This window comes from Heloderma suspectum, chromosome 2, assembly GCF_057233095.1.
Source record: "Heloderma suspectum isolate Gila_16-S chromosome 2, 16-S_ref, whole genome shotgun sequence".
Taxonomy (NCBI): Eukaryota; Metazoa; Chordata; class Lepidosauria; order Squamata; family Helodermatidae; genus Heloderma; species Heloderma suspectum.
Genome location: NC_139459.1, coordinates 362,342,195 through 362,360,044, shown reverse-complemented (window position 1 = coordinate 362,360,044; position 17,850 = coordinate 362,342,195). Strand labels below are relative to the sequence as shown.

General features: G+C 47.3%; 1 protein-coding gene across 1 annotated transcript; it reads left to right on the top strand.

Moving 5' to 3' along the window:
* On the top strand, positions 1-16,182 carry LOC146355672 (zinc finger protein RFP-like). The gene is made up of 8 exons (XM_084831021.1): positions 1-185; positions 4,002-4,462; positions 6,791-6,886; positions 7,444-7,674; positions 8,431-8,453; positions 11,990-12,108; positions 13,077-13,109; positions 15,182-16,182. Exons 2-8 carry the CDS (start codon positions 4,055-4,057, stop codon positions 15,688-15,690), a joined length of 1,419 nt encoding a protein of 472 aa, XP_084687147.1. The 5' UTR covers positions 1-185; positions 4,002-4,054; the 3' UTR covers positions 15,691-16,182.
* Positions 16,183-17,850: the final 1,668 nt, after the last annotated feature.

The following is a 17,850-nucleotide window of genomic DNA, read 5'->3' as shown; positions in this document are numbered from 1 at the left end:
TCTTCCAGGAGCCGGAGTGGCTGCAGCTCTTGGTGGCGGGGATTTCGAATTCGTTGCCCGCTGCCGCCCTCGCCTCTCTTTGCTGGTGACCGGGAACTGGGGGGGGGCAAAGGGGCCACTTCGCCTGCTCCGTCAGCTTAGCCCAGCTACTGCACTTTGCCGCCGCCGCCGCCGCTTCTTCAGAGGTAAAATGAATCCACGCATCGGACCGAGTTCGGGGCCCGATCTTCTTCCGCGTGTGCTCAGAAGTCCGCTTAGCTTTATTCTGAGGGTGCCGAGCATTGCAGTCCCCTCTGCTTTCATGAGGGCTGGATGCGCCCGATCTCGGAAGCTAAGCAGGGTCAGCCCTGGTTAGTATTTGGGAATCAGGCTTTCTGCATTGAGCGGGGGGTTGGACTCGATGTAGGCTCCTTCCAACCCTATGATTCTATTCTATGATTACGGCAGTTCTCACTGTGTCCTTTTCCTCCTGCCCTCAGTCGCCACGTATCTCTGGAGAGTATCTAAAAAAACAAAACAAAGGCAAAACCACATTGTCTGTTCTCTTTCCTTATTCACAGGGCTTGGAGTGAGTTGAGCGTGTTATGGAAAACCTGTATATGAAATGAAAGTTCCGTGTTTCTTGGGAATTGTTATTAAGGCATAGGAGACCCATACATAGAGGGCAGGGGGCTTCCAGACTTCCTCACAAGAGCGGTGGATTTTAGGAAATTAGGAAGCTGACCCTGGTGGTGATTTTTTTTTTTTAAGGAGCATTGTCTGTCTAAAATCCCTTCCCACAGCTTTCCTGTCCCTTTCTTTTGTCTCCATCACCCGTTGTCCTATGACCGTATCATATGTACTCTCTTGTATTGAGTTCCGAGTGGAGGCTGGTGGCTCCCATTTCGGTGGGGCTGTGATTCTTGTCTGGGTGTCAGTCAGAGCCAGCCAAAACTCTAAAGGAGCTATCCAAGGTGCGGAACCCATTTTGGGGGCAGAGTTCAGTACTTTGGATAACTCCTTTATTGGTCTGGCTGGTTCTGACTGAAACCCAGAATGGATTCACAGCCCCACCGAAATTGGAGCCACCAGCCTCCAGCGGTTCAGACCATGGGTCCATCTAGCTCCGTACTGCAGCCTCCCTCAGCCTGTTGCAGCCAGATATTTGGACTTCCAGCCAGCATGGCCAATGCTCAGGAATCTTGGGAGTTGAGATCTGGAGGGCACCGGGTTAGGGAAGGCTATAAGATGTGGCTTGTATTCAGAAGACCTAGACAGGGCTGGATGCGCCTCATCTGGTCTGACCTCAGAAGCTAAGCAGGGTCAGCCCTGGTTAGTACTTGGTTGGGAGACCGCCTGGGACTCAGGCTTCCTGCACCGAGCAGGGGCTTGGACCCGATGGGCTTGTAGGCCCCTTCCAACCCTATGAGTCGAAATGCATTTAGATTTAAGTGTGCCTAACATTGCAAGATCCCTTTACTTGCATGTTGTATGTGGGCTGGTTATATGTGTTCTGTGTGGGTGGATGGGTGAATTTGCGATGGCGGTATTACGGCGGTCCTGTCTTTTCCTCCTGCTCTCCATTTGTTGCAACCGTTTGCCAAATTATCACTGGAGCGGATCTTTCACGGACTGTCTTGCCTGATCTCTTTCCTTACCCACAGGGGCTTGGGGCGAGCCGAGCGTGTAATGGAAACCCTGTATATGCAATGGAGGCTCCGCGTTGCGTAGGAATTGCTATTAAACTACAGGGGATTTTAGGGAGGCGGGGGCAAAGGAACTCCGCCCAAAACCTTGCACGAATCTCCGTCTCTGTATTTAGAGGCTATACGGGTTGCAGGGTAATTCTCAAATGTTCCATCGCCAGGCGGGGCGTGGGGGAAGCATCTATTTCTCCTTCCCAGCTTCTTCAAAAGGCAGTGGATTTTAGAAACATGAGGCTGATCCTGATGGTGATTTAAAAGGGGGGGGGAGTGTGAGCTGCCTAAAATTCCCTCCCGCCCCATCCCCAGCTTGCCTGTCCTTTTTAAAAAGGCTCTGTCCATCGCCCATTGTCCTATGAGCATATTTGTGTAGCTCTCTGGTACTGGGTTCAGACCAGGGGTCCATCTAGCTCTGTATTGCCTGGTTTAACTTTCAGCGATTTTCCAGGGTCTCTTTTACAGCCCCGCCTGAAGAGGCCAGGAGACGGATCCTGCCATGCACCCTAGCGTGTACTCCATCCACCGCTGAGCTGGTACCCTGCTTGATGGGCGGCGGCGGCGGCAGGGTAGTTTATTGAGATCACGAGATCTGCCTTTCCTGGTTCTAGGGAATGTGGTATCCCCGACGCCACCCTTCCTTTCCAGGGTGGAAAGACCCATTCCTTTGAGATCTCTTCTGATGAGAGCTGAGCTTGGCTAATGTTTCCCCAGAATGTGAACTAATCCCATCATTTGGAATATTCAAGACCAGTGGCCAACTGTTGTTTGTGCTAGAGCAATTAGAACAATTAGAATAATCTTTTCTTCGGCAGACAATGGGCTCTGGGTTAATTTACCCCCAAGAAGCTGTAGGCTTGTGCCACTGCCATCATGAATATGCAACCCCCAACCGGGGTGGGTGGGGGTGGGGGGAGGGTTGTGCTGTCCTGATCACTCGGCCCCTGCAAGTTAAGGAATCTTGTTGACTGGATATGACCCTCCTGGAAGAAAGTAAAAGGGGGATCCATGAAATCAAAAACGGAACCTCTTGATTTCTCCTCCTCCTCCTCCTCCTCCTTCCAGGGAATACCCCTATAAGCACCACCCGGTCACAGATCACCTTTGCCTCCACAGATTTAACCTTGCAAATCACACACTTTTTGGTGCCACCAGGGTTCCCCAAAAATGGATCTGAGGCAGGGATTGTAATGAATCCTTATGACTTTTGCAGTGGATACCACAAAAATTATGATCAAATCACTCATCGTATCTGTGGCCAGGGATTGTACCAGAAACCCCATGGATCTAGCTGTTACTGTAGTGCCGTAGCACAAAAACATGGATCTGAGGCATAGATCCTCATGATTTTTATGGGGACCCCCCCCATCAGGAGGATCCAAGAAATCAGAGGATCAATTTTTGATTTTGTGGATCCGACTTTTACCCACTTCCTAACCTCTCCAACACTGATTCATGTAGGGGTCTCCAGCCTTCAATGAACCAGTGGGCCATTTGACATTCTGAAAAAGTGTCCTGGGCACTTCCACAAATCAGCTGCCGTAGGAGGGTGGAAGGCCAATCACAAAAATATTGGCAGTGCCCCCTCCTCCTGATTTGTGTTTGTGTGTCCTACTATTTCTGACTTCTCTCTCTTTCTCTCCTGTTCTACCCCCCCCCCGTTCTCTCTTTCCCTCTTTCTTTCTTTCTCCCACCCCTCACTTTAAAACCCATGGAACGATTCATCCACGGGCTTTAATAGGGAGGAAAAAGCCCTGCTAATATAAAGCAAATCATTTGTTTCATTTGATATAAAGCATTTATATCATTTGCTTCATTTGATATAAACCAAATAAGGGGGGGGTGAAGTCCACCCCCCACACATACAAAAGACCCCTGGGGCAACAGGTTCTTGGCAAGGGGTGACCTTCACCCAGCTCCTCTAGCCATTTTTCAGCAGGGGGGCTTTTCCCTCTATTAAAGCCAATGGGCAAATTGCCAATTGGCTTTAATAGGATATGGGAAAGTGCCCCTGGTGGAAAATGGCTGGGGCATGGGTTGGAGGCCACCTCTGCTGAGTCCCTGTTGCTGCAATGGTCCATGGTGTGGGGTAGATTTTGCTCCCCTCCCCTCCACCCATTTTTGGGACAGGGGGCTTTTTCTGTCCCTATTAAAGCAGATAGAGCAATATATGCCATTCCTGCCCATTTTAAAGAGGAGTTGTAGACTGATGGGTGCTGTTCCTTGCCCTGTGATTATCTTGGTTAGTAGGCACTGTCTTTTTACATGCCCTGCTTCAAATTAAAGTTCATTGTGAACATAACTCTGACATGTCTATCCAAGGTTGCAGTTGCTTCTGAACAAGGAAATTCGCCCCTGGCTGAGCGAGTGAAGCCATGGACGCGGAGAACCGCAGGAAGAGGGCCCGGCTTGAAGTGACTTGCCCCGTCTGCCTCAGTTACTTCAGTGATCCAGTGACTCTACAGTGCGGGCACAGCTTCTGCGAAGCCTGCATCCGCAGATGCTGGGGGGAGTCTGACACATGTCCCCAGTGCAGGCTGCAGGTCGAAAGCATCTTCCATCCCAGCTATTCTCTCTCCAACCTTGTCGAAATAGTCAGCGATTGGGAAGAGTCTGCAGAGAGGGAGAGACTGGCCTGGGCGGCCGAATGCGAGAAGCACGAGCAGCCCCTGGAGCTCTTCTGCAAGGACGATCACGCCCCCCTCTGTGTGGAGTGTGACAGTTCCCAGGAGCACGCAGGCCACCGTGTGGTCCCTGTGGAGGAAGCTGCCCAAGAGTACATGGTAAGAGGGAGCTACTGATGGGAATCCCCAGTGCATATTCGGGAAAGCCTCCGCTGCCAGGGTTCAAGGCTGCCCAGAATCCTCTTCCCTCCTAGGAAGCCATCATCCCTTACCCCAAGTACAAGAGATAGTTTTCTTTATGCACTTTTGTGGGAATGGACTCTGCACACACTCAGGAGCCGTCTCATCTAATGGTCCTTTACGTGTCCTTGGGCAGAATCATTAGTTTGAGGGGACTGAGGTTTGGCATGTTTCAGCATCTCATACTCAGTCCTGGTGTGTATAGGTGCCTTAGGTCAGCTTCCCTTAACCAAGTGCCCCCCAGATGTGTTGGGCTACTAACCCCATCATCCTCAGCCTACACAGTCAAAGGGGTGCTAGCTGGGGATGATGAGAATTGTAACCCAACACATTTCTCTTGTCGCCAGCAGGTAAGAGTGATATTAAGGCATTTCGAGTTTCAATAGCGTGTTAAAAGTGCAGGATATTGAAATTTTAATTGTGACAGGGGTGATGGGATATGCAGTTCCACGCATCTGGAGGGTTGCAGGTTTTCGGAGGCTGATCTAAAGCACCTATACAAACCAGAGTTTAATATGGGATGAGGCAAGCTCCTCCCACAGTGGGAGGAGTGTCTACATGACCCCAGTGTCTACTTCAGAGCAGACATATATGGAATTAAGCTGTGCTTTGTACGCTTGGTAGAAAAAATGTCCGAACTGGTAAGATGTTTGCTGTTGTGTAATATATAATTAGGAGTTAGGTTAACTGTGGTGTTTAAGCTATCATTAACCTATAGCGTTTGGGTTTGTACATCACATAATAACTTACGATAGGTCTGATTGGTGCCTTTTGGCAGCATATAACAAGTTTGTTTTTTAAATCAGGTCCTGAATTGTCTCTGGCTGATTGTTTTAAATTGTTTTAGATATATGTTGTTGTTGTGCATGCTATCTGTTTTATGTCTTTACATGAATTTTGTTATACTTTATATAATGTATTTTAATGGTTTTTAATTTTTGTGAACTATCCAGAGAGTTTTGGCTCTGGGGCAGTATAGAAATATAATAAATGAAATGAAATGAATATTCAAAATGGCCACAGAACCTGCTAAGCATGCACTGCAGCAAATCATGGGTTAATTTTGTGCGAACGGTGTCCTTGGGTGTTCACTGACTCTCTAGCTATGCAATCCTCAACCAGAGTCTGGACAATTCCAGCAGTCCTGAGATGTGGGACTGTTTATAACTATTGAACAACCTACAAGACGTATCTTTCCTTTCCACCCCATGTCTAGAAATCTCCCCTTTTGGAAGTATATCATTTCTCCCAGATCACTCCTAAACCCTGTATTTGTTGACCCTTTTAAGAGTTCTCAAAGACTGGTGAAGCAGGGCTTGCAGTTCGAGCTCAAGAGGATTTGCCAGTTAATCATTGTTCATTGAACTGATTGTTTTGTGAAGGAACATGCTCTCTTATGGGATGGGGAACAACCTGGGTGTGTTTTTAGAGTTGCCAGGGCAGGAGAGAGGTGGGGAAAGTGAGCCATAGGCGTTGGGGAGGAGGAACTGTCCCTGGCCTCAGATCCAGCTATGGTAGAAAGAAATCCTTAAACAATGTTCATGGGGAAGGTTTTTATGCCTTTAACAGTTGCAGAAAACTAATTTTAAATAAATAAATGGAAGGAGAAGGGCTTGCCTGTTCCAATGGACGAGTCATCTCCAGAAACAGTTAATCTGAAATACAGTTTGAGTACTATATTGGGTAGGGCCTTTTGTTATCTCAGTGAATGTGAAACCCAGATTCCAACTGGACTTAATCATGTATTCAGTGTAGCTTTATGCTACTTTGGGACAAAATCTCAGACTTGGGAGACTCGCGTTCATTATTTTTTACTCTATTTTTATCCTACCTTTCCTCCAAGGAGGGCAGCGTACATAATTCTCCCCCTTTTATCCTCACAAAGTCCTTGTGAGGCGGGTTAGCCTGAGCGACAGTGACTGGAACAAAGTTACCCAATGTGCTCCATGGTTGAGTGGGGAAGTGAACCTGAATTGCCTAGTATCTAGTCTAATGTTCTAACCAGGGTTTTCCTGAATTTGAGTCTATGGATGTGTTTGATTACAAATCCCATCATATCCACCAGTATGGCAAGTGCTTGAGGTGATGGGTATTGTAATCCAACAACATTTGGGGAATTGTGGCCGGAAAGACTGGTTAGCATATTATCCAGCCACACCCCCTCTATTTTAAAGTGACAATTTTGATGCATACGTACAGTAAACCAGTTACTAGTATCCAAATAGAAACCTTTTCCTTTCTTTTCAGGATCAGATCGACGGCCAGTTCGAGATTCTGTGGAATGAAAAGGAAAGTATTCTGGCAGAGGAAGCGGACGCAAAAAAGAGAATGGGAACCCTCCTGGTAATTATCACTCTTACTGGGAAGTGAAGAAGTACTGCAACCAGTATTTTAAAAAAATGAAAATTAAGAGTCTAAAGTTATGACGTAGCTTGGCTTTTCAGGCCTGATGCAATGGAGGCCAGTGGCTCCGATGTCAGTGGGGCAATGAACTGCTCTGGGCGTCAGTCAGAACCAGTCAGAACTCTAACAGAGCTATCCAAGATGTGCACCATGGACAGCTCCTTTAGAGTTCTGACTGAAACTCAAAATGGATTCACAGCCCACTGACATTGGAGCCACCAGCCTCCACTGGCCTGACATCCCTTAATATTGCTAAGTCAAATGCTGTTCTAAGGGTCTTCGGAAACTTCCCCCATCGAACCTCAATTGAAACCAGAGAGCTTCGGCTATTGGGCGGTATAGAAATAAATAAATAAATAAATAAATAAATAAATAAAAATAAACTGCAGAAGTGCCCTTCCGAGGGAATTCTCATGGCCTCCCTTTTGATGCCCCCAAATCTGGCCATGTTTCTAACATGGCCCTCTTTTTCTTCTCTTTCCAACTGCTTGTCACAGAAAGAAATAAGACTGCAGAAGCGAAAGCAAGATAATGGATTCAAAGAGCTATGCTCCTTTGTGGAGGAAGAAGAGGGACACCTCATGTGCCAGATGAAAGACCTGGAGTTTGAGGTTGGAGGAAAGACAGATGTGCTCCTGGCCAAATTCTGCAAGGCGCTCTCCTCTAGTAGAAAAATCATCCGGGAGTTGGAGGAGAAGCGTCGGCAGCCTGCAAGAGAACTCCTGCAGGTAAGATGGTGGCAGGAACAGCCCAGGCTCCTTTCCAGGGCAAGGCTGGCTCCAAACCTTCATCTGTACAAAATGTGAAGTTGTCGTTTATGGAGCTGGTAAGCCAGCTGTGTTATGTGCCTGAGTGTCCAAGAGGAGAGCGTATTCGGCTTGACAGGGAGAAGAGATTCCTATTTAATGTTGATGGAATCTGACGTTCTCAGATATTTGCAAGTGATTTCTCTCCTAGTGGCTTTAGATTAAATGGTGCTTCCTTGGAGTGCTGCTCCTTGGGTTCCCAGAGCCCACCCTGGCCAACCAGGGCCGGCCCTACCAGTAGGCAGAGTGAGGCAGCTGCCGTATGCAGCTGATTATGGATGTCAGGGAGGGGCACCAAATTGTTACTTTACTAATTGTCATATATTTACTGCCAGAAAAGTTGAGGGGTGCTTGTGGGATTTTCTACGTCTAAGGCAGAAAATGAAATAACCTGACTGTATTATGCACCTTGACCCATGTGGGACAGGTGTCATTTGCTGCGCCATCTCAGGGAGCAAAATGTCTAGGGCTGGCCCTGTTGCCAAGAGGATGCTCGAGTAGCCAGACCCCTGGAATGACTCAGCAGGGCTCCTCTTTTGTACTTTTTCAGGGCAGGGACCTTTGTCATTTTGGGCACCCGGCTTCTTTTTAGAGGTTACACTATCTTCTGAGGTGAAACTACCTCAGTCTTTACAGCATGGATTTCATAGTGACTTTCCCCTCTCTTTTTCCCTGTAGGATGTAAGAAACACTTTGCAGAGGTAAGTGGGTCCCACACATTTCCCTTTACGCATCATGATGCTGGGAATGACATGTTTCAGGGGACTGGAAACAAAGCCCTATGAAGAGAGACTGAAAGAACTGGGCATGTTTAGCCTTGAGAAGCCTTGAGAAGAGAAGACTGAGGGGAGATATGATAGCACTCTTCAAGTACTTGAAAGGTTGTCACAGAGAAGAAGGCCAGGATCTCTTCTTGATCATCCCAGAGTGCAGGACACGGAATAATGGGCTCAAGTTACAGGAAGCCAGATTCCGACTGAACATCAGGAAAAACTTCCTGAGTGTCAGAGCAATACGGCAATGGAACCAATTACCTGGGGAGGTGGTGGGCTCTCCCACACTGGAGGCCTTCAAGACGAGGCTGGACAGCCATTTGTCAGGGATGCTCTGATTCCTGCATTGAGCAGGGGGTTGGACTCGATGGCTTTGTAGGCCCCTTCCAACCCTACTATTCTATGATTCTATGATTCTATTCTATGTAGAGCAGGTGAAGCACATGGTGCTGCTTGGTACACGGGGGTGGGGATGATGCGCGGGGAGGGTAGGTCTCTGTGACCTTCAGCTTTTCACAGATGAATAGAGAGTCGCCCTTTCGAAGTTGACCCCCGCTCCCAGTTCCCACTCCAAATACAAGTGTTTCCGCAGGGGCAACTCCCCTCTGTTACAAAACTTTATACCTTCCTATTCCTCCTTTTACTCCTAAGGCCATTCTGTTCCTCTCTGTTTTTCTTCTTTCTATTTCCACATCATTGTTGGCTAATCCTCTGAATCGTTATATATCTAAGACAGGATTTCTATTCTGTCTAAAATATACCCTTCTTTCTTTGACTAGTGGTGATCGTCTCTCCTCTTTGCGTATTTCTTGTGCTGTTTTCAGTTCATCTTTATCTTTTTTTTACTCAGATGAATTTTACTCTTAAATCTTGTTGGTTGCTGCACACCTTAGAAATTGGTTCCTCCCTCCAGATAGTGCCAAAACTCTTCTTCAGGATTTCTTTACTTCACTCACTGAATATTTCAGTTTACCTTTCCCCTGTTCTGTCGTTTCTTGCCTTGAGGCTTTGATCTCTTTATTCTGCTGCATGGGTCGCCATCCCCCTTCTCATTATGATATTTCATATTTGCTGCTCTTTGCATTGGCTGACTTACTGTTCCATTGTGCATTCCATACAAATGGGTGCCTCTTCCTTTTAAAGCATTGTGTACCCTTGCTGCCTTCCTGTCTTTTTTCTCTAGGCTCTGGCTCTTTTCATAGAATCATAGGGTTGGAAGGGGCCCAGAAAACCATCGAGTCCAACCTGCTGCTCAGTGCAGGAAGCCTGATTCCCAGGCGGTCTCCCATCCAAGTACTAACCAGGGCTGACCCTGCTTAGCTTCCGAGTTTCCAGCTCATTCTTCTGAAACAGTGTTATGACACTAGACCGCCTTCCCCTATGAAGCCCCTTTTCTCTTCTCTGCCTCATCATCAGGCTTCAACAGTTACACTTGCTGTGGCAAGCATGAGGTGTCCTGGTGGGCATGAGCACTGTAGTGTAGGGGCAAATTCAGAAATGCAGGTTCCCTTTGTGCCAGTCACAGCCACGCCCCCTCACAACCACACTCCCTCCTAAGATTGTACAACCTTGGAAGATATACTGCCTTCAACTGGGATCCAAAAACAGTGCAGCTGAGAGTAAGGCAGTGGTCTTTCAATTGGATGTCTGAGAAAAAAATGCTGGGGGTTAATCTTTTTCACCCACTCACTCACTCAAACACAAACATTTTAGGTTTTGCTGGGGGTTAATCTTTTTCACCCACTCACTCAAACACAAACACCCAGCTCGATTGAAACACACATACACACCCGCACCCCTTCTTTCTCCCCTCCCAGCAACTGATTTTTTTTCTGTTTCCCTTCCCTCCACTGGGGTTTGTTTGCCCATGTTCCTGCCAGCCTGGTACCCAAAATGGTAGCTGACAGAGCAGGTTGCATTTGGCAATTCCGCTTACTGTAGAAATTAATGTTCAAGAATTACCAGTGCAATCCGATGGGTGTTTATTTTGAATTAAATTTGCAGAGATCTTGGGAAGGCAGCTAAGGATGCAGTCCTATGCACACTTACCTGGGAGAAAGCCCGGTTGGCAACTGAACATAGTGGGACTGACTTCTGAGTACACACGCATAGGACTGTGTGATAAATCCTAAAAACTGGCACAAACCAACCCTTACAATGAATATTAATAATTCAATAGCTGAACAAGACATCATCTTGCTTCTCATTTGCACCCCACCCCCACCCCAGGCCCCAACAAATTGACTGAGCTGACGCTGGGTTGCCGCTGCTGCTCTGGCTGGGCTTGCAGGGGCACAGGATTGATGATCACGATCAGCGTCTCCAGCAAGCAACGTAGCCTGGCCCACGTGCGAGCGGATGGCGACGACCATCTCTCCCTCTTGAAGTGAGAGGAGGCTGGCTGCAAGAGAGGGTAAATTAACCCTTTGCCAGGGGAGGCTGCCTTGCCCAGGTGGCCTCTCAGGCCAGGGGAGGGGGGCATTCGCCGTTCTTCCTGCCTCCTGCCTGGAGCTTTGGGGAGAGTAGCTGCTGCAGCAGCAGCAGGACCCGCCCCGCTCACAACGGCATCTCAGGCTCTTCCAGCCACCTGCCCCACAGTGGTAGGCTGGGAGTGTGAGGGGCTCGGCTGAGACCTGGCTCTAAAAGAAGGCGCAGGTCTTCCTCTCGGCATGACCTGCCACCCCTGCATGAGCATGACCAGTGACCTGGCTTTCAGTCAATGCTCAGTGCTGAAACCACTGCTCTCCCCACCTCTCTCTCCTGCAGGAAAGGGAGACAAGGAAGGGAAGGCTTTCAGCTGATGCCACAGCACCTAGCATCTGATGACACCCCACTTCCGTCGCCTGAGCGAGGGGGAGGCTTCTTCAGTTGCTGTCTGGTGTTGGGGCTGTGAGCACGTTTGCTGCACAACAGCATTGATTGATTGATTGCATTTATATCCCGCCTTTTTTTCCATATTAAGGAACCCAAGGCGGCATACATAATCCTCTCCACTTTATCCTCACAACAACAACCCTGTGAGGTGGGTTGGGCTGAGAGTCTGTGACTGGCCCAAATTCACCCAGTGAGCTTCCATGGCCGAGTGGGGACTAGAACCCGGATCTGCCGACTCATGGTCTAACACTCTACACCACACTGGCTCTTGGAGGTGGAACACTTCCCACCTACTTTTCCTGTAGGATGATGTTGGCTGGAGTTCTAGTCCAACATGTCTGGAGGGCAGCAGGAAAGCTGAATTAGTAGGTCAAAGCCATTCTGTGCCAGCCTGTTTCTCTAGACCAGCTTTCCCCAATCTGGTGCTCTCCAGATGTTCTGTTGTGGAGGGCACAGGTTGAAGAAGGTTGCTCTAGGCTTTTGTGGTCTTCTCCCCACCATCCCCCCTCAAATACACACACATCTTTTTGTCCCACTCTTGAATTCTGTGTTGGACAGTTTGGGAGTTCATATTTTTTTCTTCTCTCTAGGTGTGAGGAGCGAGAGAGGTTTGAGACTCCTGAAATTATCCCTCCTGACCTGGAGTGGAAGATCTGGGATCTCTCTGATGTAACCTTGTTTCTGGGAGGTGTGATGAAGCAATTCAAAGGTGAGGAAGAATGGCTGCCAAAATCTTGTTCTGGCTGTCCAGCCGTGGATGTGGAAAGGCTCAAGGTCCTTTGTAATGTTAGCAGGGCCAGGAAAATAGAGAACTTGAGTGCCAGTAGAGAAGGTATTTTTTATGGTGTAATACTATCGGATCTGCCCTGGGTACTTGTAGGCCTCTGAACTCAGAGACTTACGAGTATCCAATGCAGAGCAGGAGGTGCAAGGCCCGTCTTGCAGAGGCTTTGGGGAGGGGGAGGGAAGGGGGCTGGGTGGCCATAGAATTTCTCATATGGTTGCTACCCTGGTCTCCTCCCCTTTCTGCCTGAAGGACCGCCTCCTTTCCCCCATTTCCGTGCTCTGTTTTGCAAGCACGGAGAGGTAGCCGGCATGGTTCTCCATGCCAGCTATGAGGGGAAGGGGTGTGGAGCACAATTTCCTAGCTTGGAGCCCTGCCTACGAGCTCAGAGCCAGGAATCCAAACAATCTGTGTCCCCATTTGAAGTTATGCATGTTTGGTCCTAGCAAGTACCCGGATGGCAGGCCACTTGGAAGCCCTCAGCTCCATAGAACAGGGGTGTTGAACCTCTTTCAGCCTGAGGGCTGAATTCCATTTTGGAGAAGCTCTTGGGGGCTGCATTCCTCTGGTGGGCGGGGCCAAAAACAAAAGGGGTAGGGTGTAGATATCACCTTGAATCTCTCTTAGCATTTTCCCAGCTCATCCTGGCTTCCAGTGTGCTTTCTATACATGCTCAGGGACTGCTAGAGGCAATGAGACTGCCAATGCCTTCTGGATCGATTTAGGGGAATATATGACACTCTGAAGTGCTCAAGCAGAAGACTCCCCGCCTCCCCAATTGTCGAAGCTCGGAACTGGCTCTTTTTCTGTGAAAAACTTTTAACAACTTTTCTATAAAAGTTGTTAAATGCCTGATGGTGTGATGCTTAATCTCTTTGCCTTTCCTTACACAGACACTGTGAAATCTGACCTTCCACTGCGGGAAGGTAAGTTGAAGGTTCTGATGAAGTATCATATCTATGGGATTTTGTCAGAAAGCTGTTTGCTTGGGTTCCCTTGGCATCCCCCAGTCTAGTGCAACCATCAGTGGGTAGCTGAAAGTTAATCAGGGAGCAGTTCCTTGCCAATTCCCAAAGTTGCTATCCCTGCTTTTAAATACGAGCCTTTGAGGTGAGAACTACCCTTTATATACTCTGTCTTTTCCTCCAAGGAGGCCCAAGGTGGTGTACGTGATCCTCCTCCTCCTCTCCATCTTATCCTCACAACAACCCTGTGAGGTAGGTTAGGCTGAGAGTCGGTGACTGGCTCAAAGTCACCCAGTGAGCTTCATGTCTAGGTAGAGACTAGAACCTGGATCTCTTGAGTCCCAGCGCAACATTTTAACTCCTACACCACCCTGGTGTAGCTTCCTTTTGGTGGGCAAATACCAAAATAATGCAACCGAGGCTGAAAGAGCAGAGCCTTCATCATTGTTTGACACCTCTTGGTTGGTTGGGCTTGGATACTGATCTGGTCTGGGCAATATTCCCAAGTTCTACCCTTCTCCCTGAAGGACCCTGCTGGATCAGACCAAAGGTCCATTTAAGGTGCAATCCTATGTGTGTTTAGATGGGGAAAAGTCTGACAGCTCCCAGCATTCCCCAGCCAGTCATGCTGGGTGTTGTAGGGCTTCTTTCCATCTTAGTGCACGTAGGGTTGCACCCTTAGTCCAGAATCCTGTTCCAACAGTGGCCAGTCAGATGCTGTCAGGAAGCTGACAAGCAGGTTATTAAGGCAACAGCCTTCCCCCAATGATGGAGCATCTGCTGTTCAGAGGTACACTGCATCAGGCAAGAGACTAACCACTGTTCTAAGCACTACACCACACCGGTTCTCCTGTTTTAGTCAACGAATCACTTACCTAGATATGCACAGGCATGCTGACTAATAAGGAACGTCCTTGGACGAGTCATTTCTCTGGGTTTACTTGTGTGCAAGGCTGCTCAGAGGTATTCTGCCACTGTAGGTGGAGGTTCCGTTGAGCTCTCATGGCTACTAGTTCCTGCAAGACACATCTTCCCTAAATTTGTCTAGTTTCTCTTAAAACACCTAAGCTTATGGCCAACACCGTTCCAAAAACGGTATGTTGTGTGAAGATGTAGTTCCATCACTCTGGCTAATATAGATTCTCAATATGCTTTGGTGCTGTAAAAGTGTGAGGGGTGAGAAAGTCATACCAATGCCTCTTTGGAAATAAACATCGATGCCAGTCAGGGCCACCAGCTGAATTGGAACTGGCCAACAGGTCTGTTGTACTGATGCCATTCCCAAGCCAGTGTGGTGTAGTGGCTAGAGTGTTGGACTGGGAGCCAGGATATCTGGGTTCTAGTCCCCACTTGGCCATGGGAGCTCACTGGGTGACTTTGGGCCAGTCACAGACTCTCAGCCCAACCTACCTCACAGGGTTGTTGTGAGGATAAAATGGAGAGGAGGAGGATTATATATGCCACCTTGGGTTCCTCAAAGAGGATAAAAGGTGGGATATAAATGTAATAAATAAAAAGCCTACACACCGAAGGTGCCTGGTGCCTGCTCACCTGAATGGAAGCACCCAGATGTCCCATGGGAGTCATACATGGCCAATCTCACAAGGAATGTCAAGGGAGCATAAATGCTATTTTCTTCTCTCTGGCATCCCTTCTTTCTCAACTGTAAAGCACAAACATTCTTTTTATGGGTGGTCTTTGCTTTTGCCTCTCTAATCTTCCTAGTATCACAGGAACAGTGGGATTGAAATATTTTAAAGAAATAACTGAATCCTGAATGACACTTAGCAGGAAAGTGTGTGTTCTGTCCTTCACTAGAATAAATTCACTAACCTGCACCAGAATTCTCCTTGTTCAAATGTAGGGAAAGTTGAAGGAAGAAGGGAGCACCCCAGTCCCAAATTTACATAGAAATCCTATTGGCTTTAGGGGGAGAGTAATTCCTGGGATATTTCTAAGCTCATTATATAAAACATTATCCCATCTAATCTGCTTGTCTTCCCTTTCCCCATCTCCATGCCGCTTTCCAACAGCAAATGTCACACTGGATCCAGACACTGCTCATCCCTGTCTCATTGTGTCTGAAGATCATCGGAGTGTGCAACGGGGAGATCAATATCAAGATTTGCCTGACAATGCAGAGAGATTTGACTGCTGCACTGTTGTGCTGGGATGCGAAGAATTTACAGCAGGCAGACATAGCTGGGAAGTCACTGTGGGAGATACAGAATGCTGGGCTCTGGGGGTGGCCAAAAAGTCTGTGGCAAGAAAGGGCTTTCAGAAGATTAGTCCCAAGAAAGGCGTCTGGGCTATGAAAAAGAATGGAGGGCAGTACGCGGGTCTTTGCTGCCCTCGTATTCCCCTAAGTAGGGAGCCCAAGAGGATCCTAGTGACTCTGAACTATCCAGGGCAACAAGTGGCTTTTTACGATGCTGAAAGTAGACACCGAATCTATGCCTTCTCAGATGTTTCATTCTCTGGAGAGCCCCTCGTCCCCTTCTTTTGGCTGAGGGGAGGAGGCCACCTGACACTCACTCCCTAAGGTTGCCTAATGTTGCTGGAGCTTAATGCAAAAATATGTCACTTCTGGCTACCAGCTACATACTGCAGGAGGAAGTTAAATGGGGATGGAAATTTGCAACTGAATTGGGAGGTACATTCACATGGCCCACAAATGGCTTTAGACTGCGAGTATGGACCTCTCTTTCTGGAGACCATGGGGCCAAAATGCTGCTTTGCGGGACAACATGGTCCTCTCTTAAACAATTCCCTGGTAATGCCCCAATGATTTTTTCCCCCAGTTTGGCTTACCATGTATATAGCAACAAGACCATCCTACCTGGTAAGCCAAATCTGAAATTCGATTTGGGGTGAGGGTGAAACTTGCCAAAGTCTGGGATCTTTCTGTAGAGATGGGAACATTGTGATTGATATCTGGTAGCAGTGGTTATTTTTAAAGAGAATCTCTTGTTTCCCTGTTTGTATATTGTATAGGAACATGTTTTTGAGCTGTAAATTAAAGGTGTACTTGTATTAAAGGTTTCTCTGTCTTTATGTGTCTGCCTAGATTTAAAAGCATACTGGACCCATATATTTATTTTTACTTAGTGTAATGTCTAGCTTGTCCCTGAGAAAAGAGGGCAAGGAAAAGAGGCAGGCTTCAGAATAGTACTGGAGAAAAACAGGAACTTTAATAAAACAGTCAGTTGCCCCAAATGTGTCAGTGGAAACCTCAGGAGCATGGGAATTCAATCTGTTGGGTTATTCTCATAGTGCTGCAATTTTAGTAGTGTTGCCCTACCTACCAGAACAGGTGGACAACTTTGGGGGAGGGTTGCACCCCTCCACCACCACCAGAAAAATCCTAGCGATTCTGCTGGGAAACAAATCTTGTGGGTAGTTTCTGATGGCTCACCAAACAACTGTTGTTGGGATGTTGTGAGTATGATTCTGCAGAGAGACAGTGCAAAGGGAGGTGTCCCCATGCATCCCGTTTCTCTGCAGAAAAAGTAATTCTGCTAGGAAATAGGGTGTGTAGGAAGTGTAACTAGAGTAAGAACACAACAACCTTGAATTCTTGTGGGCCCGAGAGAGGTTTCCACTGAGTCATGTTGCACAATCGACTATTTTATGAAATTAGAAGAATTCATAGGGCCAAAATTTTTGCCTTTAATTTTATTAAAATTACCAATATTTTCTAGTACCATTTTGAGACCTCTTTCTTTTTTCCTCAAAATGAAGTCATGACATTTGGGAGAGGAGCATTCTTCTTTTTATTACATTTGTTTCACAGTTTTAGAGAGGGGAGCCTATTTTTCACAAGAGGGCATGTATGGCCACTGCTGGGAGAGCAGACAAGGCATATCTGAGGTGTCTCCAAGACTTAATTTGGACGAATGCAGACTCCCAGAATCCATTTTCAATACAACGGTTCAGCCCTTGAAGTAAAAATAGAATGCTTCTGGGTATGTGCGGAGTACATTTTTCAGCTGAGTAGCCATTGCTAGAACTGACATGATTTTGTTTTTTATTTATTACATTTCTATACCATATACTAGCTGAAACTCTGAGTGGATCACAAAAATTACATATTTGGGGGATTAAAATAGGTGGACAACCATATTTCTCTTTATTTCTGCTGTGTCGTGCACAAGAGACCTGTGTGTTCTGCTTAGTGCTGGAGAAAAATTCAAACAAATGCTGGCTTTATATATATATTTTTTAAAATAGGAGAACAGCCATTATTGTTTCTTTGTCCTGGTAGCCCAGTCTTTCCCAAATGTGGGTCCTTACATGCTGTTGGACCACAACCCAACATGTTCCCAGACATGTCCCCATTCCCAGCTACCATGCCCCCAGACCAGTAGATTTCCCCCACCCCACTGTTGAACTGTACTTATTTAAAGGTATCTTTTCACATGCAAATTATAACTCAATCATATTGGAATTCACAAGCCCTTCATTGACCTTTCAGCAGCCCACAGCAGATCAAAGATGGCTTTCTAAATGTGAAAAAATCTAGTAATTAGTAAACCTGTAGAGGCTCCCTAGTTGTAAAAGCTTATACAGGGAGACCAGAAGTTGGAAGAGGAAGTTTATGTTTCCCAGGTAACAGCCATACCTTGGTCTTTTTCAGGGTCCAAGATCCCATTTGTAGACTCAAAGAGCAGGGGGATGGGGGTAAGCAAACTGCCTTGGGGCC

Bases quoted from the DNA above. Each gene is read 5' to 3' on its own strand.
- LOC146355672 (XM_084831021.1), top strand. From the start codon at position 4,055: ATGGACGCGGAGAACCGCAGGAAGAGGGCCCGGCTTGAAGTGACTTGC. The intron at 4,463-6,790 runs GTAAGAGGGAGC...CTTTCTTTTCAG, and splicing joins AAGCTGCCCAAGAGTACATG to GATCAGATCGACGGCCAGTT. The intron at 12,109-13,076 runs GTGAGGAAGAAT...TTCCTTACACAG, and splicing joins TGTGATGAAGCAATTCAAAG to ACACTGTGAAATCTGACCTT.